This window comes from Trematomus bernacchii, unplaced genomic scaffold, assembly GCF_902827165.1.
Source record: "Trematomus bernacchii unplaced genomic scaffold, fTreBer1.1, whole genome shotgun sequence".
In the NCBI taxonomy this organism is placed as follows: Eukaryota; Metazoa; Chordata; class Actinopteri; order Perciformes; family Nototheniidae; genus Trematomus; species Trematomus bernacchii.
In genome coordinates this window covers 1,551,943-1,577,863 of record NW_022987609.1, presented here as the reverse complement: position 1 = coordinate 1,577,863, position 25,921 = coordinate 1,551,943, and the positions used below count along the sequence as shown (strand labels likewise).

Sequence of the window (25,921 nt, the reverse complement as noted above, 5' to 3'; positions counted from 1 at the left end):
TGATTTATTCTGGACATGATGAATTTAAGGATTTCCTGCATGCTGGTGTTCTTCACTCTGTATCTGCAAGAGGGATTATCAAGGGAATATGAAGCTAAACTTGGAGCAGATGTTCTTTTACAGGTACATTTTTCTATTTTCCTCTCCTTAATTACCTTTTTTTCTGTCAGTTTTCTCTGTGTAAAAGTTGTTAATGGCTTCTTTCTGAAACACACTCTTCTGTTAAACCAGGTTGAATGAAGACAGGAGGACAGTATAGCAATAATATAGCACTTTATTTTGTATTTAAAAAAAAATTGCTTTACTCTAATAATTGCCAGGATATTATTTAAACTATTGGTGACTACTAAAGTGAGTATTTCAAGTTCTAATACAGCGAAAACAAACTCAATGAGTCAAGATATACAATATACTCCAATTTGTTGTATATTAACTATATGATTTCTATGTTTCCCCATAAAGGGTTTCCACTCTTTACCTTACTTGTTTATGTTAAGGTCCCAGCAATGTTCAGGCTATGTGGTAATGTATTGACACAGCAATGACTTGTGTAAAAGAATTAGCCTCTGAGAGCGCACCGTGCAGCCTGTGTACAGTCAACGCATTTATTTCCAGTTCCACTTCCCCTCCATTCATGAATGGCTTTGATTCAGAGTATTTTGACACAAAATCTTGACCCAACCCTCTCATAGGAAGAGTGTGGAGATTACTTCAAAAAAGGGTACCTCCTTTTCTGGAACCAATGAAGTTCATTATACTTATTGGGCTTGATCTTAAAATAACATTTTACAATACTACACATGAACGCACGTGATTGACTTTCTGCCTTGTGTGTTTTTCAGAGAATAAGACGTCAAAGCAAACCAACTAAATTAGTGGTAAGTATCAACCCAACTTTCAATGTTACTTTTCACAAGAGGAAAGGGATGTGATAGTTGGACTATGTTTGTGCAGTTACTGTCATAAGACGTGTAAAATACCATAACAAATATTTAGTTTATTTGACAATTCATTTAAAAAAAATACCCTGATTGGTTTCAACATCAAGGGACATGCGCAGTTAAAAGAACATTGAGGACAACACAAGAAAGTTACATGATTTATTTACATTCTTGTTTTGTTGTGGTCATTGTAATGACTGTACAGTATAGTGCAAGATTTAAGCTCCTCATACTAGAACATGAGTTACAATGTCACTGTTACTAAACATAGCTATACAGTATGACTGTGTACAAAAAGAAGAACATAACAACTAAATTCTGCTTCACAGATTATTATTTTTAATCAACAATATTGGATAATTTGAACTCTTTGTAATCTAAACAGTTATAGAGGGGAGAAAGTCACAATCAACAACTCAAAGATATCTAAATCTTTAACACATTGCGTTTTTTAAACTGTTTTAACACATTTTTTAATCTTAAATCGTAATTTGATAAGTAACCAATACAACTACACCTATCAATTAAATGCAGCGGAGTAAAATGTATAGCATTTTCTTTTGAGATGTAGTTGAGTAGAAGTATAGAAAAACATGCTGTGAAATGGGAAAACCTCAATAATGTTCTCAAGAAGTACAGTCCTTGAGTTAAAGTACCTACTCTCCACCTCTGATACAAAGTGACCAGCTTCACAGACAGAAAGCACCCCCTACTCTCTCAGGGAATCATCAAGAGCTCCTCTGAGGTTTCCCCTCTGTTTGCTTCAGCGTTAACTGTGAAGCAATCCCCAGAACACATACAGTAATTCAGTTCAGTATAGCTCAAACCCCCGCTGCGCTGATGTGGCTCTGCCGCCTCATCCTGAAGTCATGTGGCTGCTAACCAGACTCACTTCAGTTTGCAGCAGGCGCCAGCGTTACCGGAGTAAACAGAGAAACAAGTTCATGATTTGTTTTCCATTTTGGTTTGGCTGGGTAGGGTGATTTAAAGGTCCATTATACTCTTTTTCATCAATATATTATAGGTCTCGGATATATAAAAAAATATGTCTCTGAAGTGTTTGGCTAAAACACCAGACAGATCATTGCAGCATCCCATAATCCCCTCTGTTTCAGCCCTGTTTCAAAAGTGCTGATTCTCTGTCTGTTACTTCAGATGAAAATAAGGAGCCCCTCCCCACGCCCCTCTGAGAGATATTTGGTTAAAAAGAACACAATGGTGCTCTAGGAGGAGATTCAGGTGATAAGGTGGGGGGGGGTTACCTTGGTTGGTGATTGGCTAATGGTTACACAAGCCAAAAAAACCATTATGACATCATAAAGTGGCCAAAATCTGATCAGCTCATTTTCAGACAGGTTTTTATATAAATGGATCAGGACAAAAAGAGAGAGAATCTTTTGTCCTGAAACTTTCAGAATCTCTTTACACAGAGGGGACACATGTTTCTGTAGAAGAGACATGAACAAGTGGATTTTTGTATAATAGGTGACCTTTAAGGTTTATTTAAGCCTCCATCATTGTCTGTTATAGTCACACCTGATTGGTTGTGAGTAAATGTGGCATGTAGCCCTTGTCATGATCTACTCAAGTACTGTACTTATTTCAATGTTATGCTACTCTATATTTTACTCGACTACATGCCATAGACAAATATAGTTTTTTGACGACACTGCACTAGTCTGACAGCTGTTGCTTTTCAGATAACAGTTTAATCATACGTTTCCCTGAAGTGAAAACCATCAATCTTCAAACACAGGGCTATTTTTCTGAAAATCTCTTGAAAAGTTGTCTTTTTTTAGATACTTGAGTCCAACAAAAAAGCGGTGCTACAAACATAACATGAACGTATCAGATGTGAGGAATTGCTGTAGATTAAATGTACCAACACTACAAGAGTTACAATTAGGCAAAACCATACATATCTATAGCAGTAAAACGCAGCTGATTAATATTATTCCAAAAACATAACTAGGAGTAAAACCCTGACAGGTACAGTACTTTTACGTGTAGTGAAGTTTTTTCCCACTATGGTACCAGTACTTTTACCTAAGTAAAGGATACATCATAGGGACACTACTATCAGCCCACCAGGGCCATACACCTTCCTTATGTTCAGTGCATGTGTCCCGTCCCTACTTAAACTTTGAGAAACACACAAGAGGAATCTGAAAAGCTGATGTTATATGTGTTCAGGATCAATGCAGAACATTCACTGAGAAACGTAACTTTCATTGAGTAAATCAAAGATCTGCATAGTTTTGAAAACCCCGGGGACCTATCACGTATTTGCGACGTTGCCACCTCACAGTCTGTGTTGTGGTTATTGTCAGGCTTATATAATGTGGAAAAAAGCAGATAAAATGCACCAACTTCCTATGGTACATTCGATTAGCTGAATGTTTCTATTTGCCTCATGTAAGCTTCACAATACCTGTCCCTTGTACCTCAGATTTCATTTCTCCTTAACTTAAGTGCTTTCTCCTCCAAACCCTTACATTTGTTATACATATATTTGTGATGCTTTAGCTGAAGGTGACAGACTACCATGTGGGGTGTACAGTGGTGTCCAGATACGCTGTGACCACAGTGCAGAGCTCAGTGTGGAACCAGCTGCCCGTCACCAAGGAGGCGGCCTTCGAGGTGGACCTGCCCTCCTCTGCCTTCATCTCCAACTTCACCATGTAAGTCACTGTTTCTCAGTTCTATCCCTACTTCCTATGTTTGTTTATGTATTTGATTGTCTCTCTTTTTAATTTCCTTTATTTCTAATCTCTATGAAAGTCAGGAAATGCTTCCAGTCATCGTTACATTTACTGTGTTTTTGATGATAATTCCTCACAACATATAGGGACTGTTTTCAATATTAAAGATTTTTAATATTACAATTATTATGCTTTTGGGGGGTTTTCCCATTCCTGTAGTGTGTTATGTTTTTGTTCATGTAAATGGTCTCCAAAGGCTGACATCCCAAAGCTTCCTCAAGAGGGAGCTCTCTACCAAACCCTCCTTCCTGAAATGCCTCCATTATGGCGCATTTCCACTGCTGGGCCTCGCTCGGCTTAGTACGGTATAGTTAGGCCTTGGTAGGCCAAGCTCACTTTATGCTGCGTTTCCATTACAGTTTAGTAGCTGGGGCAGTAACTATAGTAACGCAGTGTAGGCGGAGCCGTGAGGTCATCTTCAATGCGAACCAGAAAACCAACATCAGCCGTTAGCTGTTAGCACTCAGAGCCACAAAGACAAAAGTTAAACAAGTACAAACCACAGACTGTCTGTGTCATGGCGAATTCAGTCGCTGGTTTATTTATGTCTGTATAGGCCGTTGTTGTGAGTGTGGACGGTCGGAGCATATACTGCATTAGCTTAGCCGGTCTCCATTTAGAAAACACGCATTTTAAAAGGTTTTTTGCCTGCCGTCTGTCTGCAGACTTGTCAAAGCATTAATTCATGGTTTTTACTAACCGGTATCAGTATGTTGTTACTTCGGCATCATTTTGAAAGGTGTATTACAATTAAATCACGGTCAAATATGTTTATTTTGTTGTAGTTGCCAGCGATTCTCTCACTAGTTTAGCATACTCAGCCCGGTTGTTGGCCCGGAAAGAACCTCGATTTTGTCGAGCCAGAAAAACTGTGAAAAAGTACCCGCTAGCCGGAACTACCCCTAGTGGAAACGCAACCAAAAACGGGCCGGGCACGGCACGCCTAAACCACGCTCCGCGCAGTAGTGGAAACGCGCCATTAGACTCCTTTGTTTACAGTCAGACAGAAGTGACATACCCTAACAGTTGCGCTTCTATTGGCTGATAGGGGCAGGAAATCTCTAAGCGAGCTTTTTGAACATTAAAGCATGGAGACATGTCACAGTAGAGACACTAAATAAATATGAACCTGAAAATGAGCATGATAGAGCCCCTTTAAGTATTGAAGTTGGCAGGGAAATTATGATATGTACCTGCCATATGTTGAAAAAATTGAAATAAATAAAAGTTCTCATAATTGGGCTAAATCCAGAAACTTCAGAGGAATTATGTAAGGAACTTGAATCGAAGTCCGGAGGAGAGATGCATAATTTGATTACGAAGAGTGTTTTTCAAGACGCTCTCCTTCAAGAAATTGCTAAATATAAACAAAACAAATAAGTCAACATTGCAGGCCAAACACCAAACCTGGAGCTGGATTTGGGAGCGGAAGCAGGTCAGGGGGGGGGGGGAACCTGAGGCAGATGAATACAGGGCTTTGTAAACGCAAGTCAGAAAGTTAATAGAGAAAATGACAGGAGTTTACCCAGTCCCTACTTTTCTCCCCCGGACAGTTTACTGAGGCACACTGCCAGTTTAGATACACACACACACACACACACACACACACACACACACACACACACACCTACATGTACTGTACATATGCGTGCCTACATGGAGGTTTTTTAAGTATGTGTGATTCTGGAGCTCATACAGGTTTTTTAACACCATAATCCTTCACTTCTGTCTTTCTCTTACACATTTTCACACTCTGTATGGCCTGTACAGACAGAGAGATCAAGATACCGTTTCCCACAATCCCGAATACAAAAAAATACAAATATATATAGAAATATGTATGAAAATATGTATATACCTATATATACACAATCAACAGACACATTTATACATATGGATACATTAAGACATAAATAAAAGCAACAAAATAGGCCAAAAGCTTATTGTACTTATTTACATTTTATAAAACTTTATATATCTACTACATCTTATAGACAAATACTGTTTAGTGTTTTGACTCCACTCCTTTGGTCTGACAGCTTTTTTTAACATTTTTTTTTATTTATCTGAAGTCAAACCATCTATCTTGAAATGTATTGATTTTTGAATGATTGTGATAATCTAAAAGAATGAAGTGTCCTTTAAGCGTTAAGAAATGTCTCCTACATCTTAGGTGTCCTTTAAGCGTTAAGAAATGTCTCCTACATCTTAGGTGTCCTTTAAGCGTTAAGAAATGTCTCCTACATCTAAGTGTCCTTTAAGCGTTAAGAAATGTCTCCTACATCTTAGGTGTCCTTTAAGCGTTAAGAAATGTCTCCTACATCTTAGGTGTCCTTTAAGCGTTAAGAAATGTCTCCTACATCTAAGTGTCCTTTAAGCGTTAAGAAATGTCTCCTACCTCTTAGGTGTCCTTTAAGCGTTAAGAAATGTCTCCTACATCTTAGGTGCCCTTTAAGCGTTAAGAAATGTCTCCTACATCTTAGGCTCGTCATCACCAAATACCCCAAAAGGTAAAAGAGAAAAAAAAAGCTGTGGCAAATGTGTTAGTTCTTTGGCATTTCTGTGTGTGAAACTGAGACCTCTGTGTTCAGTGTGTCGCTCACTGATGTGCAGCCGCTCCTTTAACCAGCCACACGTATAAATACAAGCGCCTCCATTTTCCACTCTTGCCATTCTGCTCTGTTTCTCAAACAGGACTTGCTTCAAGCCTGAGGGTTTATTTGAGTTAGCCCTTGATGTTTTTTCTCTTTGGATATATTTGTTCAAAGGACGTGACCTTAATTTAGCACCTTGTCACGTGTCATCAGCGGTCACCGAGAGTCTAGGAAGTGCACTGTGTGAGTTGGATGCCACTTGAGCGGAGGTTTTGGTTGGGATTTGGCCGGGTGTTGCACACGGCGGCGCTCCCTCAGCAGCGTCACCGGCCTGCAAGATCTCTCTTCATTAATGCTGTTTTTAGAGGGAAATTACTATTTTCTCACTCGCCCTGTTTACGACCCACACCTCCCAAGCATGATGCGTGTTTGTGAAGCAGCTTTGTGATGGCAATGGAAATACAAGGTGGAAAATAAAGTGAATCACGCTGAGCAGCTCAATGCAGGCCAGGCGTGTTTCTGACTGAAATATAATCCGGCTACTGTGAGTCACACAGAGAGCTGTTTCTTCTTCTTATTCCCATCAGCACCTCCTATGGCAAGGTGTATGTGGGCCAGGTGACGGAGAGAGCTGCTGCCAGGAACATTTACGATGCTGCTAAGAAGCAAGGGAAAACAGCCGGGCTCGTTGCTACCAAGTCAGTACCAGAATTTGTTCTTTAACTTCCTCACACTCTGATCAGTTAAGTAATGCATCTTCTACAGTTAAAAATATGTCTGTGAATCTCATAAAAAGTTGTTTTTTGTGAGATACTTGCAAAAATAAAAGAATCTTTTAGAATATGATGCATTTAACTATCCAACAATATATAAAGGAGTTAACATAAGCGCGATCATCAACATCTACAGCACTAAAATGCAACATACTGTACGCCTTTGTGAAGCAGTAATATTAATCCAAAAACATCCAAAGTAAAACACTGACATTAACTTTTGATTATTTAAGTACAATTTGCTGATAGTACTTTTAGTTATGTTAGATTTTGAAATCAGTACTTTGTAGTGAAGTGTTTTTATAGTAATGGTACTAGTACTTTTACTTAAATAAAGGAGACTTGTATGAGCCCACCAAGACCACCTTTCTTACATTCAGTGCTTAAAGTTTTTACTTGTAATGTAGACCGTTTTTAAAGAGGACACTGACATCCAATCCAATGTTGTGAGTTTTCCTTTGACTTTTTCTGCTATGTTTCAGAGAGCGAGAGATTGAGAAGTTCCGCGTGGCGGTGAGCGTGCCGTCTGGAGCTCGGGTTTCCTTCTCCCTGACCTACGAGGAGCTGCTGCCTCGACGCCTCGGCCGCTATGAGCTCAGTCTGGGTCTGAGGCCGGGTCAGCCTGTGCAGAACCTCTCGTTAGACGTCAGTATAACGGAGAGGACGGGCATCAGTTTCCTCAAAGCCTTTCCTCTCAGGATGAGCCGGCTGCTCTCCAACACCGCTCAAGGTCAAATATGATGAGTTATTACCTGTTATGATGTATTTTAGATGGTTAATTGGGATTAGCAACTTTCAGAGAAGAGCCCTTCAATGCTCTTAGACTAATGTAAAGTACACGCCACCTGGTACCAACCATCAGTTGTTTAAAGCAAGTGAAACAATCTCAATAGACTTCCTGGTTGAATCAATGATATAATTAATTATATTTGTCAATTAGAATCTGAATTTAAAAGAATAGTTTAACTTTTGGGGGAATAAGCTTATTTTCTTAGTGGTTAATGAGAAAATTGAGCTGTTTAGCTTAGCTTAGCATAATAACAGGAAACAAATGGAAACAGCTAGCCTGGCTCTGCCAAGAAACAATATATTGTTGTTACTGTTAGGTAGCCAGGAAACCCCAGGATGTTTTTTCTCCCCTATAATCCCATATAAAACCACTAGTTATTCTTTCATGCTTTTAATTTGGGTACAACCAAGATATAAAGTTACGAGTGCCTTAGCGGTTCTGATAAGCAATTGATCTTACCTTTATCCAGCCATATCCAGGCTATCTGTTTCCAGTCTAAGATAACTTTCTTCTGGCTGTAGTTTCATATTGATCCTACAGACTTGGGTGGTGTCTGTGTTCTCAACTTACTCTGCAACAAAGCAAATAACCCGATTTCGTAAAATGTTCAACTATTTCTGATGGAATTGTTTTCTTAAAGAGATTTAAAGACTCCCACACGCTGTCTTCTTCACTGACAGTCAGAAGGGGTTATTTAATATTAAGGTCTCCATACCCAGACCTTCATCAGGTTTTTGCACAAATAATATATAATCCATTTTAAATAACCTGAGAAAGGTCTGTGTACTGAAACGTTGTTATTAGATTAGACTGAAGTGTGGGAGCATTATGTTCCAAATGGTTGACCCCTGGTCTTCTTCTTCTACGCACATGTCTACAGGCGTGTGTCCTCTTTGATGTAGATCTTTATTTAAACATTTTTGATGACTTCTTCATGGATTAAACCATGCACTCCTTACCATCAGGCGATGCAGAAGCCCCGGCCTCCACTCATGTTGAGCAGAACACAAACTGTGCTCGTGTCCGCTACAGTCCCACTATACAGCAGCAGAACAGCATCTCGTCCAACGGTCTCAACGCAGACTTCATCCTCCAGTATGACGTGGAGCTCAGAGACCTCATGGGTGAAGTCCAGGTCAGGACCGGCTTTTTATTTCTGCTTTTTTAAAGAATGTTCTTGCTTTTCAAAATATATAAATGTGTTTTTAGTGACAGTTAAAGTGGTTTTCTCCCCAATTAATTGTGTATTTTCACCCTCTCTCAGGTGTATGATGGGTATTTTGTGCATTACTTTGCACCCAGAGGACTTCCTGTTGTTCCTAAGGATGTTATTTTTGTCATTGATGTCAGTGGCTCAATGATAGGCACTAAGATAAAACAGGTAAAGTTGACAGTCTCATCCACACCGTAACTTTTTATGACCAAGAATACAAGAGCATGTTCACACCGCTTCCCTGCTGCTTTGTCAATTATATTGTTTGTACTTCTTGTCTTTTCTTCAATAGAAATAATCCTTTTTGCATAACTGAGTTTTAATCCTTTGTGATTTTCAATGTATGTAATGACTGCAGTCTTTTTTTCAATCATCCAAGAAAATCGATCAATCAATACAGTTCTGTGATAAGGACAGTTGCTTGATAACAAATATATTTGCAGGATTTCTGTCAATAATTCAAAGTATTTCTGTCAGTAGACGAAGCAGGCCATGAGCACGATTCTCGGGGACCTGAGAGAGGGAGACCACTTCAACATCATCACCTTCTCAGACAAAGTTCACACCTGGAAGAAAGGACGGACAGTTCGGGCGACTCGGCAGAACGTACGAGACGCCAAAGACTTTGTGAAGAGGATTATTGCAGAAGGATGTGAGATGAAGTCTTAAGATATAATTGTGTCAAATGTGTCTTAGTTTTTCTGTTAAGCCCCAAAGCCCCCGTCGGCGGGTCTTTTGTTTTTCCACAAAAAAAAAAAAAAAAAAAAGTTTTTTTTTTAATTTTTTAATTTTTTATTAATTTTTTTATTTTTATTTTTTTCTTTTAATGGAATGAATACCTATGGTGATAATTCAATGTAATACATCCTTTTTATAGTCTGGTACCTGAAAAAGGTCAAATGGCACTGATGGAACCAGAAATGTGCCGAAAGCTTATTCCGCCTGGAACTTATTTTTGCTAAACCTCTCTAAAAAGGTCAAATATAACTTGTTTTGCCTCAATCTTGATACAGGGTACTTATTATATGTTATAGTTTGGATTCCTAAAGCTTTTAGTCTACTAACCCATCATCCAAGGGTGGTTTTCACTATAAGTAATGGGTTTTTTGTAGGCGGAGGTAAGAATTTACCTTTTTTTTACTATGTTCCATCTGAATTTACTCTGACTGAGAAAAATCTATATTGATTCTGACACTTCTACATCCAACTCACAGATGTAACCTTGCTTTGATTAAAGAAATTATTCATATAACCCTTTTAGAAGTGAAGTTGTAGTCATTTGTTTTGGGCATGTCATTTTCGAGCCTGAAACCTGAAAAACGGGCTCGGGGCTTAACAGGTTAACACGGATCGTTCAGCCTACTCACTGTAGTCTTCTGGTTTGTTTCATCAATGCTACTTCCTTTCCCCCATCCATGCCTGCTTTTATTCCTGTGTTTCATTTGTTGATGTTTTTACTTGTTGAGTGTTACTTTTATCCTTTGTATGGTGTCCTTAGGTTTTATGAAAGGTGCTTCCAAATCAAAAGTAGTATTATTATTATTTATTATACATTTTCTCTCTATCAGGGACGAACATCAACGCAGCTCTGCTCTCTGCTGCCCAGCTGGTCAACCCTTCATCCTCCTCCTCCTCCAGCCACCTCTCATCCCGACGTGTCCCTCTGGTTATCTTCCTCACTGATGGAGAGGCAACCATTGGAGTAACGACCGGCGACACCATCCTCAGCAACGCCAAGAAAGCTCTGGGCTCCTCGTCTCTGTTCGGCCTCGCCTTTGGAGACGACGCAGACTTCCTCCTCCTGAAACGCCTCGCTCTGGATAACCGCGGCGTGGCGAGGATGGTTTACGAGGACGCCGACGCAGCCCTGCAGCTGAAGGGTTTCTACGATGAAGTGGCGAGTCCTCTGCTATCAGACATCCAGCTGTCGTATCTGGACGATCAGGCGTTTGACATCACCCGCTCCATGTTCCCAAACTACTTCCAAGGCTCAGAGCTGGTGGTGGCTGGGAGGGTGAAACCAGGGCTGAAGGATTTTAAGGTGTCAATGTCCGCCACTGATTCAAAGCAACGCATCAAGTTGGAGAACGAGGTGTTGATTTCCCACGCAAAAGGCAACGGGAGTGCAGATTCAGTCGAGTGCTCTGCAGGCTCGGAAGGAATCTCCACCTTCGTGCACCGCCTCTGGGCGTATTTCACCATCAAAGAGCTGCTGCTGGCAAAACTGAGCGCAACTGACCCTGCAACTCAGAGGATACTGGCAGACAAGGCCACAAACCTTTCCCTGAAATATAACTTTGTAACACCGGTCACTTCTTTAGTTGTGGTTAAGCCCGATGCAGATGAAGAAACTCCAACCCCGGTAAAACCCACCACCGCAGCGACTACAACCACAACAGCAGCGACTACAACAACGACAGCGACGACTACTGCCGCCATCAAAATATTAGCTGTGAAGAAGCTCAGTTCTAACACAAAGCCTAAAACAAAACCAGACCCTCCTCAGCCACCTCAAAAGCAAACAAAAAAAGTCCTTCTACCAACTTCCACTGCAAAAGTAGGAGTTTCACCATCAAAGAAAGCCACAACCACATCAAGTCCCACCTCTGTGAAAACTGCCCCTGCTCCAATCTCTGGGAAAAAGCCAACCCCTTCCCAAAATGAATCCAAAACTGCCTCTCCTCTTCCTGCCGGTAAGACACACACCTCCCTGCTGAATGCTTTAAAAACAGCGGCACCCCCTGCACCCGGAAAAGTCTCCACCCCGTTTCCAAATGTCGTGAAAACAACCCCCACAACCACCACAGTGTTCACCACCAGCACCACGCCTCCACCCAGCTCAGTCCGAACCGACCCTGCTCTCCTGCCTGGGAAACCCCTTACCCCACAGCCCAGTACAGTGAGAACGACCCTGCCTCCTGTCAGAGTGACCGTTCCCTCCCTAGAGGCGGAGAACAGCTCCACCTCTGCTCCACCTGTGCCTGACATCACCACCCCCCCGCCCGAGGCATCCTCTCTGCTCACCTCCCCCACCCCGGTGCCGGCGCCCAGCGTGGACGACCACAACGACACCGAGCTGAGCATCGCCACCTTTGTGTCGGCCAACTTCGCTCCCATGCCTGGTGTAACAGATGGGCCACGTTTGTGGGAGGCAGCAGGGCTTCTGGGTAATTCACAATTATGCATAGTCATAAATCAAGTTACAGTACAAGCTAAATATTAAAGAATCAGAATCAGAAACAAGTTTATTGCCAGGTAGGTTAGCACATACGAGGAATTTGACTTTGTGTTGTGGAGCATACATACAAATAAAACCAAAATGTAAAAACACAGATAGAAAGCTATTTGAAGAAACTATAATAACATTAAAAAATATATAAAAAAATATAGTAAAAGATAGCAGTATTTACATTGAATATGATGGAGTATGATTGAATATGAAACACCTTTACTGTAGTGTGTTATTTTGGTTTTTGTGGAAGCAAATGATCTGCAAAGGCTACACTCCCCCCCAGTGCCTGAAACTCTTCCACTGGACTCCTTTGTTTAGATAAGGAACATAGTGACATCACTATGTAACACTCAAGCTTCTATTGGCTAGCACTCCAACACATTGTACATGATAGGCTAAGGGGCGGGACATCTCTAAGCGGTTGACCAATCACAACAGAGCAGGCCAGCTAACCAATCAGAGTAGACTGGGCTCTGGTTTCAGACAGAGGGTGAAAAGAGGTGCTGCAGCACAGGCAGTACAGTATGAGGAAAATAAAGAGCTTTTTGAACATTAAAGCATGGAGACATGTCACAGGAGAGACACAAGATATACACCTGAAAATGAGTAGAATATGTCCTCTTATAGTGTGCAGACATTTTCATATATTTTCCTCATTGAATGTTGTTCTTCTCTCCACCAGATGTCTCTACTTTCATTCAGAGGAAAGGTAAAACTGAATGATATCTTTTTTTCTAAACTCTAATTCACATTTATCTGAAAAAGAAATCTGATAATCAAACGTAATTAGATACAGCTGTTTCATTAGGATATACCATAATAATCAGCCAACAGTGGAAGTAAATATGTTGTTCTATCTCCTGTAGATATTGACCTTGTGAAAGGTGAGTATCACACTTCATTCTTAATGTATTCATAATTATTATACTGTCAAAATAAAAAATTAGCATCACAGCGTGTCCTAAACTCAAACCCTCCATTTCTCAGACTTTGATGCGACCTATGACGTGGACTACGATCTCAATTATGATGCATGTAAGTTTTAAATTGTCATAAGAGTTGATTTAATTCTGTAGTTGCTTTCTAAAGTCTTTTAAATAAAATGTCTGACTTATTTCTAGGGGATGATACTGCAGACACAGAATCGTTTGGTAAGAGCTGGCTGTTACGTACAGCTGCACGTCTTAAATAATCTGTCATTTATTGTGGAGACACTGCTTTCATTGTGGAGGACTGTCAGTGAGTTGAATCTCTTGTGCTTTTAGATAGTTCTCCATCCATCATTCGCGTCTTCTCCTCATCAGGTCAAGATTTGTTTTTAATTATATTACACCGTCAAATTATTTAAAATATTTTCTGTACTCATGTTGTATTAATGTTAAATGTTGTGTCTTATAGTTGATGGAGATCCTCATTTTGTAGTCCAGCTGCCTAAGCTGCGTCAGAATTTGTGTTTCACTGTCGACGGCCGAGCCAATGACGTTCTCAGACTGTTAGAGGACCCAGAGAGAGGTACGCTTGGAAATAAAATCCCTCATTTAAGTGTAAAGATATACATGTTTTATAGGTATTTCTATATATTAATATTGGTTTTATTGCATGCCTCCATGGCGAAAAACTATTCTAAAAAGTCTTCATGAATTCAAATCAATTGGGGCTGCGTATAACAACCGAAAAATGGTTAACAAACTACAACACAACTGGTACGGTACCACTTAAAGCTCATTACTTCCCAAACACATGCGTTTTTGCATTTCAGATGCAATTGGTTTCATGGTTCATTCTTCGCTACTCTATAGTGAAAATCTGAAGTGTATGCATGTGTGCGGGAAGTAGTGAGCATCAGACTAGGTAAACAACAGATGGATGACACTCCAGAAGGTATACGAGAGCTTGTAAATGGATGTTTTAATATAGTCTTTCTGTTTGCTAAAAGAGGGTGCACCCATTTACTTCAATTCATTAGGACTTATCTCCATATCTTGATGTTCCTTCACCAGGCAAGAATGTGAGAAAAACATTGATTTCTTTAAGAATTCAAGGTGAAATGAGGTAAATACTTTAGCCATTTTTACTACCACGTTAGTAATACATTTTTAAGTGTGTCTGCTCCTCATCCTCAAGGGATAATTGTGGACGGCCACCTCATGGGAGCTCCCTCTAAGCACGGGGTGGAGGATCGGACCCGGACCTACTTCGACCGGATCACCATTTCCTCCGCCACCAAGCTCTCCGGGGACATCATGATCACCCTCTCGTTGGACGCTGTAGTGGTGGAAGGTGAGGGGCGGGACCATCTCCCCATCAATCAGCAGGGATCGGTGACGCGGCAGGGGGTGACGGTCACCGTGGACGACCACCGGAGTTGCTGGATCGAGCTTGACCGGGACGTCCGCTTCCTGGTTCTGTTCCACCAGTACAAACACCCCAGCTACCTGCAGATGGCTCACCTGGGCTTCTACATCAGGGATGGACGAGGGCTGTCCGCTGCAACCCAAGGCCTGCTGGGTACTACATACAAGCTCACTGACATCTAGAACACAGAACTTAAAGTAGAAATACAGCCATGTACAAGTTAAAGTCCTTACCATCTACTTAAGTAAAACTACAGATACAGCCAAAAGGACCCAAAGTTTCAAAACTAAAAGTACTCATTCTGCAGAAGAGTCTACCCTGAGACTGATGTATTATTATGTGACATGATTGTTTGTAATGATACATCAGTAGATTTGACTGTTGTAGCTAGTTGAGGTGAAGCTCATTTGAACTGCTTTATATACAATTACATAGTAGTAGTAATAATATTAAGTACTACAGTTTTTCTCGAAATAGGGATCAAGTGTCCTCTAAAGGAGTACAAGATAAATGTGATTGGCCATGTGCTGATTAATGCAGTAGTAAATACAAATCTGAGTTATGCGATGATAATGTGTATTAATTTGTCTGTTTTAAACTTCAGTTCAATAGGGTTAGGGTTAGGGTTAGCACATGTATCTGGTTGTAACTTATATATATCAATATTCCAATTACTTGTATATAGACTATTCTGCGCTATTTCTATTATATTCTTTTTTATTTTATTTACTTGCACTAGTATCTGTTTTATTGATGTTGCACTGTTGGAGGAGCCTGTGACCTAAGATCTTCATTGTCATGACTACACTGTAGCTATGTACACATGACAATACACGCCTTGAATCTTGAATCTTGAAATTGTTGAATAAATGCACTCCGTAACTTCCCACCACCTCTGTCCTATATCCTTCAACAGGCCAGTTCCAGCACGCTGACATGAGAGTCTCAGCGCTGCAGGATGCTCAGGATGAAGCTCCCAACGAGGCGGTGTCAGCGCGGGGGGTCCTGAGGTGGGGAGCGGAGCACATGCCGGTCACCTTGCAGGACAAGACGCTGAAAGACACGGTGCGGAAACGCCACACGGGCATGTGTTGGGTGGTACCCAAAGCAGAGGTAGAGAGACTCCTGGGTCATCCATACGAGAGCTACGTGGTGGAGCATGTGTAATCCTAGCCGAGTCTTCTTCTCCGCCTTCTCTGCTGCTCGTCTCGGGTCACAGAGAATATAATAGCGGTGAAAACTGGGACTCTAAAAGGTTTCCACGCTATTCTGTAAGGAGCGGTGGGACACCGTTGTGGTTACAAAAAGAGGAAGTGAAGGAGTAATGAGGAAGTATGGTTCAATAGATGTATAAGGACTGAAGCGTGCTGTTGTTCTCCATCAGGGAGTTTGGATTCATGTCTGTGACAGAGACTCCTGTTCGCATGCAACCACAAAATGTCCTTTAGCGCAGCAGCTCCAAAATGTGTCACACACCAACTCACTTCAGATATTTATCAGATTATATTACATCGAGGATTCATTATAAGGCAAAGCCAGATTCTTGTAATTATTAAAACTGTATCTGTAAGTTGTATTTTTTAGAGTGTATATAAAATATTATTATATGTATAGATAACCTTATAACACAAAGAAAGAAACACACAACAGTATCAGGGTCTTTCCAGGTTTGCCATGTGCTTTTTATTTTTCTATAATTTCATTCATAGTTTAATTCATTTGTATTTGTTACACAAGACATTAGGCATTGCTCACATACTAGTGATCAAACAAGGACAGTAAGTTTTTCTACTACTCAGCCTTAACTATTTTTATCTTTTGTCAATTTTTCAAGGGATATTGTCAATAGTGGTTTCCAAAAAAGGCCAAACTGGATGGAAATTAAAACAGTACGACCACACATGAGGCTTTTGATTTCAATAAATAAAAAAGAGAAGACAGTATCTGATGCTGAGGAAGGGGAAAGGGAGGGAGGGCTTCGGATATATCGAAGAGTAAACATTATTCCAGTATCCAGGATGAAGACCACACACAATGTTGAAACACACAGCTGTATAGGTTTTAATAGCTAATAACTGATGGCTGCTGCTGTTATCCTGCCATCATAACCTGTTTCTTATTATAATCAAATGAAATCACGATGCAGCACTGGAATGATCACTGAATAAGGTAAACATAACACAGCAAATAACAAACAAACAAAAACAAGGAATTTCGGTGCAATTTCCGTTTTTATCATCAGAACAAAATCTAATAGCATAGCATATTCGGCGTACACCTTTTCCACAATACGTCAGTGAAATGTAAATAAATAGAGCATAACAATAAGACACGCCAACACCCCCAAAACAGCGAGATAACTATGTTTAGAGTTTGTGTTGGGTAAAGTGAGATGGAACTGCTTCAGTGTTTTAAATAAAAACGATCAGGGCGTCTCGTCTGTTTGTTTGTTGTGTAACAAGCCACAGATCAATCTAACTGTACGTGAGATATGAGGAACTGCCTCCGCTCAGGTGTACAGAAACAGCTGATGGAAAACAATATCCCTTCTATAGTATTCAGTCAGATCTGCGGAGCAACACGCAACAACAAACTGCACTTTGTCAGCAACTTTTGCCAATAACAGCAACACCATTTTTGGCACTAGAGCGACGTGCCACTAACGGTTAGTTAAAAACAAAGCAGTCATATTTGAAAAGGGTCTAAATATTCTATTAAGACCCCAGAAATTAAGGCTACAACCAATAAAAAAGGATCTTGGTTCGTTCTCGTGGGGCAGCACCTGCAACTGTGGCTTCTCACCTTTGCTACAAAGTCTTTTAAAGTTACGGGAGTCTCCAGCCTTTCCCTCTATTTAACTACTACAATTTGTCATAGGATGTTTAGTCCCTGGAGAAGTGACTTACCTAAAGGACACACACAAGGGTTGAAACAACCGAACACACTCTGGTGCTTTCACTATCAGCCGAAATTTCAGTCTTCACCCTCTTCAGTTAAAAGTGAAACCTCCAAAATCCAAATCATTCCCATTCACATTTTTGTCCTTCACACTTCCTCGCATCTCAACAATTTTCCGTAATTTGTTTTCCTCACTCATTCCAGATCTCCCAGAATACTTCAGAGAAAGCCTCTTCCTGCCTCCTTTGCTCCTGACATTCCCTTTTTTTTTTTTTTTTTAACTTTAAGACCACGGATTCAACCTCAGATCTGTAAACTTCATAACTTCAGCCAGTGAAATGTGCACCAAATATATAGAGAAATAAAAACTCTTCAATAATTTAAAAATGTTAGAAAGTAAACTATTCAAATTGACATTACACAACAGAGATAAACAAAGGAACAGTTGTTTTTTTTGTTTTTTCGGGGTGACGGTTAATAGCCACGGGTTAGCTTGCTTGCTAGCAAAGGGAACACAACAGCATTGCAAAGTGAGCACTATCAGCTGACAGACAGCCCATGTATATGTCATTTTTCATCACATTGTTTTGTCTGACCAACAGATTTTTTTGCCAAAAGGAGTCTTTTGACCAAGTAAGAGAAAAGTGAAAGCAGGGTTGACAGGAGCAATGCGTGGAATGGTCCAGCCTTCATACCGCAGTGTCGTCTATGTAAAATACTACTGTGTGTAAAAGATGCATGCATGTCAACTGGATTCTACACTATAAGCCGTTACAGGTCTCTCATGTCAGACTTCTCAATGCCATCAATCTTCCAACCACCCGACGACCTCTGATACGAGGAGAAAGACGTTACAGAAAGAATGAAAATGCTCTGAAGATCGCCGACGACAAGTAATAAATTCACCTCTAATGATAATATTTAAGACATGGTTATACTGTAAATTCTACAATGGAATGAAAGACCATATCAACCCTGCTTTACAGTGACAGAGATAAGGAGTGTGAGTATTTGAACAGCGTGTGTGTATGTGTGGGGGTGTGTGTGTGTGTGAGCGTGTCAAGAGAGAGAGGGACGTAAGGGAGAGGAGGCAAAGAGCTGAGGCCAGAAACACACCCTCTCACCCCACTGATGGTTTTTCAAGGCCCTCTAACGGACCCTCTGCCTCATCTTTTGCCTCTTTTAAGCCCCGCCTCCTCTCCCAGGCCCCGCCCTCTCTCTGAAGCCTCTCTACCGCTCACTGCTCATCCTCCCCAAACACGTCGTTCTGTTTGCGCTTCATGTTCTCAAAGTCAAAGTCGCTGCCGGTCATGCGTTTGTAGATGTCCTTGATGTCGTTGCAGGTGGTCTCGAAGTGAGTGGTGGCATCGTAGGAGCTCGAGGCGAAGACCTGGGAGAGATAAAACAACAGACTGAGAATCTGCAGCGACACCAGCGTGGGGTTGGAAAGGTATGGTAAGATATCTGTCATAATATATCCTGACATCACTGTATTAAACTACTATTATTATTGTTATAATCATTATTGTGGAGGGTTTCTGTGAAACAGGAGTGACCAACAACAGTCACATCAGTGCTCTTCAATAGCTTAGAAATGTTAGCGACAGTGCTAGCCTGTTTCACATGGTCACCCAATTTCTTTAGCCTGTTAGCATGCTAACACATAGCTGTGCATTTAATAGTGACACATATTTCATTCAAAACCTTCTTTTTTTTTTTATTTCCCTCAAAACTAAAAGTGTCTACCTTGTGATAGATTCATCATCTTGGAAACAGATATGACCTGCTGATGGCACTAGTTAAAAAGTCTGTGGATAATCTAAGTCAGTAGGGTTCCTCATCATGGGACCATGATTGTCCGAATTATATTCCATTGTAATCCATACAATAGTTGTTGTTGAGTTACACCCGCGTATTAGCCATGAGCATATAGTTTCCATTTTCTCAGCAAAAGCTTTTTATAGTTTTCTGGAAGATAGGTCTTACCTGGCTCTCAGTCCCATCATCTGTGGGCTCATACAGGTCACTAATAGCCACAAACCTGTTAAAAAAAAAAACAACATTAATGAGTATTTTCACAAGCATACTTAAATATTTGTATGAAACTCTTTGTCATCAGAAGCTGTTAAGATGCTGACTTCTGGTCGATGGGCTCCAGCAGCTCCAGCGCCGGCTCGATCTCCGCCTCGGGCTCTTCGGTCTCCACTGTGGTGCTGATGATGGCGATGTACTTCCCCTGGGCCGCCACGTTGTGAGCGTAGGAGATCATGCACACGTAGATGTCTGGAGAATTGACCAAAAAGGGGTGAAGAGGAGGCGAAAGTCGAGTCAGAGATAGCGTTAAGCTGCTTTAACTGATTCTTTCCCACTTTAGGGGAAGTGGAATTACTTTAATTTTGGTACTAAAGGTTTATTTTAATGCCAATACTTTTGTAATTGTACTCCTCGAACACAGGACTATTACTTGTAACAGAGTGTTTATTCACTTTAGTATTGATACTTTAAATGAAGTACAATATCTAAGTACCTTTTCCACCACTGGTTTTTGAGCACCTAATGATATTTCGTGTATACACTCCTTTTAGCTCTGTCTGGCTCTTTAGCTACTAAATTAAAAGCTATACTAACTTTTTGTGGTGTTGGTCAGGGAGCTTCAAAAAGATTTCAAGAGATGTTTTCCTGAAAAGAGCTGGCTGCGTAAGGAAACAAGCTAATTCATGCCTCTCGCATAAAATACCAAGAAAAGTTGTGGGTCAGAAAGTCAAACAGTGATCTGATAGATAAAATAAATCTCCGTGGAGCTGAGAGGAACTGCAGAGTCGGTGGGTTTGAGAACCAGGGACCCATTTCACAAGTAGTCAAGAGATCCGTTGTTAATACCAGAACATTGATTATATGTGCTTTTAAAGAGTAAATTAAATAGAACTATGTGCATATTGTACACTATGGGGGATATGAGTCACTTAAAGGGTAACATTTAGAGACATGCATTGCTTCTTTTCTCCTCATAAGAGCGCTCCTTTATTTCTCCTCTTACAATCTAATCAATTACATTCAACAGAACGGCCATCTTTGTTATTGATCTTCCTGCTCCAATTCCTGAGAACTAAACGACGATCCTCACCTGAGTTGCGGTTAACCTGGTTCTGAGGAATGATGATCTGGCAGGAGTTGGCGTCGTTGGTGTTTTTGATCGGGTGGCTGAGGACGCAGATCACACGGATCACCTGACCCGCCTTACGGACGCGATCCGGGATGTAGCTGGGGTCGCAGATCAGCTGCTTACAACGAGCCACCTGCAGCAGGAAAAGTAGATAAATAAGATTAGATTAGATAAGACAAATCTTTATTAACAGTGGTGGAAGAAGTACTTTGATTTGTTACTTAAAGAGGCCCTTTTTTGCATTTAATGCCTCTACTGTGACATGTTTACATGCTTTAATGTTCAAAAAGTGTGGGAGAGAAACTCTGTAGCGAAATTTCGGATTTTAGCCTTTGTAGACCGTTTACATGCACAAAATAGGGGAAAATGAAAACCCCAAAAAGCATAATAGGGCCTCTTTAAGTAAAATTAGAAATACTGAATTGTTACAAATACTCTGTTCGAAGTCAAAGTCCTGCATTCAAAATCTTACTTAAGTAAAATTGCATAGTAGTAGCATTTTTAAGGACTTACTTGCTTGTTTATCCCCTCATAGAGCATAGAGAAAAGTAATGACATTTGCAGAATAATAAATCAGCGTACCTCTCCCTCAGACTTCACTCCAACAACATGGCCGTCTTCCATCACTATCTCCTCCACTGGTTTGTTCAGCATGTAGGTGCCTCCGTAGATTGCACTCAATCTACAAAGTGTTTAAAACCGGTTAAATCATGGATAATAATATGTTTAATTAAAGCTGTAATAATCAAGCACTATGGATGTAAAGTAAATGATAAAAGTTACCTGGCGAATCCCTGCGGCAGCTCTCCCAGGCCGTACAGGGGGTAGAGGTAGGGGCTCTTCCCATATCGAGCCAGCGACTCACTGTACAGCTTGATGCGGTTGATCGTCTCCAAACAGGGAACATCAAGATAGCTGAGGAAGAAACAGAAGAGGATTAATAGGGATCAAACTAGAATAATGAGAAATATATGATTGCGTTAATATAATATTCACAGCCAGAAAACTCATCTTACTCTACATACAGTATTGTAAAAAAAAAAATGTTTTTGCAGGTTTCATGGTATATAATTATATTTCTATTGATTTTGTATTACTATTATTTGTATTATTATTAGTATTAGTGGTACCAGTACCAGTATTATAATTATATTTTATTGTATTATTATTATATTTTAAAAATATTTATATATTATTTAATTTTTTTTATTACAATTATTACTATCAGTTTAATGACAAACAGAACTTGGTATTTGAGTTATATTAACGGATGTCCAAGCAGATTATGCTTCACTAAACGCAACAAAAGTGAGCTTCATTTTAAATTGTATTCGTTGTTTGCAGGTTAATTTAAAATAGATTATTCATATTTGATATCAGGCAGTCATTTACTACATATACATTTGAAAAACCCCTTATTTTCTTTAGTTATTTCATGTTAAAATAACAAAAGCAGCTGTGAAATGAAGCATCTGTTGTGAAATAAAACTGTAAAACATGTACTTTTGCAATTTAATAATGTTATTACTGGCTGCTGGTTCACAACTTCTTCTGTGTTAACCAACTGCTACTCATTTAATCTTATTTTATACAATTTCTTCTTTCTTATTAGATATGTTAATCTGCCCATTTGATTTGCCTTTCATCTGCACTGTCCCCTGTGCTGCAGTGAAGTAAACGTTCCGGCTGTGGTAGCATTAAAGGATTTCTGATGTGATGAGATAATGACATAAGGCTTTTGTTCTCACTCGTCCGTCCTGTAGAGGGCCAGGGCGTGGCCGGTGAAGTCGATCACATCCTGGCCGAGGTCGAACTTCTTGTAGACTTCCCTCATGTCGGTGGTTTTGGGGTCCACGCCCTCAAAGGTCTTGGGATCGTTCTCATCAAAGTTGGCCACAAAGACTAAGAACTTCCTGAACCTCCGCTTCTCAAACATTCCCATCAGATCTGCAAATTCAAACAGAGGCTTTTATTTTGAATACATGATCATTTAAGTATCATACTCCTGATATTTGAGACATTTTTGGGCGGCTTACTTGAAGCTAGTGCCTCGGTCTCGGTCGACGGCACCTTGTAGATCTTTCCTCCTTTGTACACGAAGCTGCCCTCCACCACTTTGAAGTCCAGGTACCGTGTCACTTCTGTGTAAAGCAGCATCTTCACCAGCTGACCTGCAAACACACACACACACACACACTTTACATCAATACAAAATGCCTTTTAAGCATCAAGACAGCGACTGAAACGTCACATATAGATAGTCTGGAGGCTTACTTTACATTTATATTTGATAGATATAAGTATAAATAGTTCAGTTTTGGTTTATTTGCACAATTTAATGAAAACCGAAGAAAAGATGCAGGAGTCAGAAAACCCACTGACCCTATTTGAAGCCTCGGCCTAACTAATGTTATATTTCCCAATTTTAGAATAAGACAGAAAATAATATCACTATGATGATAATAGTGACGGCAGCATTACTATTGTATAAAGACATAATACATTGTTGATACAATTAAGAGCCAACTCAAGGACCCACCTTTTCAAATGTGTCTTTTCATTGAATTATATTTTCTTATTTTCTTCTTGTTTTATTCAGTCAAGTGTTTTTCATAATGAAAGATGTGTTACTCTGAGTATTACCTAGAAAAGGGTGGGTGGGCTAGTATAGTTTATTTTATTTAGTTATCTTTTATTGTTTTTGGGTTTGAACAGCACTTAATGTAACCTTTTGTGTATGAAAAGTGCTATAAAAATGTTAATTAAAAAAAACACAACCATAGATGTAACAATTAAAAAACGACAGGAAATGTGATTGGATGATGAGCATGATGATTTTGGTTTATACACCTGCATTAACTCCTGTCAAAATGTGCTAATTGTCCATCTATCTCCCCAGTTTATGGTGAGTGAGTTTTATGGAGATATATTCATTCCTTTGTGTCTAAAACCAGTGATGCGGGACTGACCGTTGGCCATGAGGAATTTGGGGATGAGGTCTACGTTCCAGTCCCTTCCTCGGCCCATGGACTCGGGCGGGCTCTCTGGAAGACTGAAGCGCTTGTACAGCTGTGGAGGATCGACAGTAAAGTGAAACATGAACAACATCCTGTGAAGCTGCATAATGTAAAGCCTCACAAGAGGATTAGACGGTGAGCAGATGAAGACAATAAAAACAGCAGCTGGTGCACAATGGCACGGGGAGTAAACTGAGATGTACTGAGGGATATCAAATATATTGATTTGCTTTTATGGATCCCTGGGGGTGTTTTTTTCTTTACCTCCTCCAGAGGGGTGATGGAGGAGCTCTCGCCTCCATAGTAGGGGTTCCTGTCCATGTGCAGGACCTTTTTCCCGTTCACGGACATGATCCCGGACAGAATGCATTCCTGTATGGAACAAAATGTTATAATTAATTACATTGAATTCAAATGAAAATAGAGATTCAAGGCTTTATTGTCATATGCAGAATAGCTACAGTGTGGATAAGGCAATAAAAAGCTTAAATCCCAGGCTCTCTAGCAATGCTACATAAATATATATAACAATGAAACAAAAAACAATAAGGGTGGGGTCTGTGATAAGGCAATAGGTTTATAGAAGAGGTTATGACAGAAGGGTGCAGGGAGGACATAATTAACGTACTGCGCATGCGCGGTTTTATAGTTTCACCCACGTATCTACTGTCATCATAATAATTATTATCATTTGATAAGTAATACTAATGTATATTCTTAAAAAGAACACCAGCATTATATAATAACATCATAAAATATAAAAGACCATGAATTCAATAGGATATTTGATACCTGTTATACAACTAGGAAAATGTCGACTTTCACGGAACCCAGATTAATATTACTTTTAAATGTATCTGTCGCATTGGGAGTGAGGAGTAAATGAAATTGAGGCGTGGGTATGCTCTGTCATTTCATAAACCCGTGCTCAGGCCTGCGTCAGGATGGAGGCCTGTCTATGCAAAGAGGACCATGACACTGTGGGGTTACGCCTAAAAGATGCTACTGGGTGTAACACTGCCCTGATCCTGCTGCTGCGAGAACAATAAAATAACTCCTGGAGGCCGTGTTTCATCTTTTCCTACACATGCATGTCAAAGAACATTCAATTACATTTATCATATTGTAATTTTCTAATGTCATTAAGCCTGGGATGCAGGAGACTTTCACTTCTGCGCTCGGATAGACAAGAGGATAAATGGCTGAAAGCAATCATATGGAAGTTGGGACGATTTCGCGTAAAAGCAAATTATGTTTGACTACTTACTGTGAGTCCGGTGCCCAAAACGATCACATCATATTCCTCATCCATGTTGTATCACCGCCTCTCCCGTCTCGCCCTCTTTTTGCCTTGAGAAATAAAGGGTATTGAAGGAAAGAATGAACAGTCCACAAAACCCGGGGATCTAGCTCCCTTTTCTCTGCAAGAGTGCGTCAAACGGCTTGTTTAAAGTTGAGTATTATTTATGAATCGTTAGGCATTGATGACCAATGGAATAAACTGTCCACACTGTCACCGGCGAGGACGACCAAAGATGGCCCTGATCGTGGAGCACTCTAGAACAATGTGATTGCGCGACGGAAAGTAGTGCGTATCCTCCTCTCTTCCCATCCTGTCACACAATGGGCTCAAACTGAAAGGCTGGGTGTAATACGAAACCCTCCGCTGTGAGGTGGCTTTATCCAGCAATTTTACACATGTTTAGTTTCATTTCATACTTTGGCTCGGAGTTTAACATGTTTTGCCATTTAAATACATTTTGTACAAGTCTGTGCTATCTCTATTTTCTTTTTATATCCTTCCTTTCCAGTTGTAGGCGCAGCGTTACGCGGATGCAGGCAGTGGTATCCCTCCGCCACCACAGCTGTGTGGATGGGAGTTGCTTTCACTGACCTCACGCAGGCCCTTTTCAATAGAGAAAAACTGTGTCAAACTTTCATTATTTGCTTTTATGTTTTTCTTTAACAGTGTTTGTAAATGCATCTTATGGTTATAATGGGACATGATGATACGAACAGGGAAATATCCAAATGTAGGAGTGTGTCAGCACCATGGACAGTTGCCAGGTGTACCTGCCATTCATTGATAGCGCTGTTCAGCAGGCCTACATAGCATCTATGAATGTCTGTTTATGGCAACCGAAATATTATGACAGTTTATTGTTGAAGCCTCAAATACTTTC

At 40.3% G+C, this 25,921-nt stretch overlaps 2 protein-coding genes across 2 annotated transcripts; one reads left to right on the top strand and one right to left on the bottom strand.

Annotated features, from left to right (window-relative positions):
* Positions 1 to 3: 3 nt before the first annotated feature.
* Positions 4 to 17,092, top strand: itih6 (inter-alpha-trypsin inhibitor heavy chain family member 6; the record flags this gene model as incomplete). Its single annotated transcript, XM_034131739.1, has 17 exons — positions 4 to 123; positions 843 to 878; positions 3,468 to 3,622; positions 6,885 to 6,995; positions 7,553 to 7,800; positions 8,826 to 8,995; positions 9,125 to 9,241; positions 9,554 to 9,725; positions 10,642 to 12,240; positions 12,988 to 13,014; positions 13,172 to 13,189; positions 13,293 to 13,340; positions 13,427 to 13,456; positions 13,571 to 13,609; positions 13,704 to 13,817; positions 14,430 to 14,813; positions 15,577 to 17,092. Coding segments are annotated over 17 exons (3,639 nt in total), but the record flags the coding sequence as incomplete, so codon positions are not given.
* On the bottom strand, positions 16,318 to 25,299 carry gdi1 (GDP dissociation inhibitor 1). Its single transcript, XM_034131781.1, has 11 exons — positions 25,006 to 25,299; positions 24,003 to 24,110; positions 23,691 to 23,790; positions 22,758 to 22,892; positions 22,470 to 22,668; positions 21,505 to 21,636; positions 21,304 to 21,403; positions 20,683 to 20,854; positions 19,697 to 19,841; positions 19,545 to 19,599; positions 16,318 to 18,948 (listed from the first exon to the last, which is right to left on the bottom strand). Exons 1-11 carry the CDS (start codon positions 25,048 to 25,050, stop codon positions 18,796 to 18,798), a joined length of 1,344 nt encoding a protein of 447 aa, XP_033987672.1. The 5' UTR covers positions 25,051 to 25,299; the 3' UTR covers positions 16,318 to 18,795.
* Between the last annotated feature and the right edge of the window lie 622 nt (positions 25,300 to 25,921).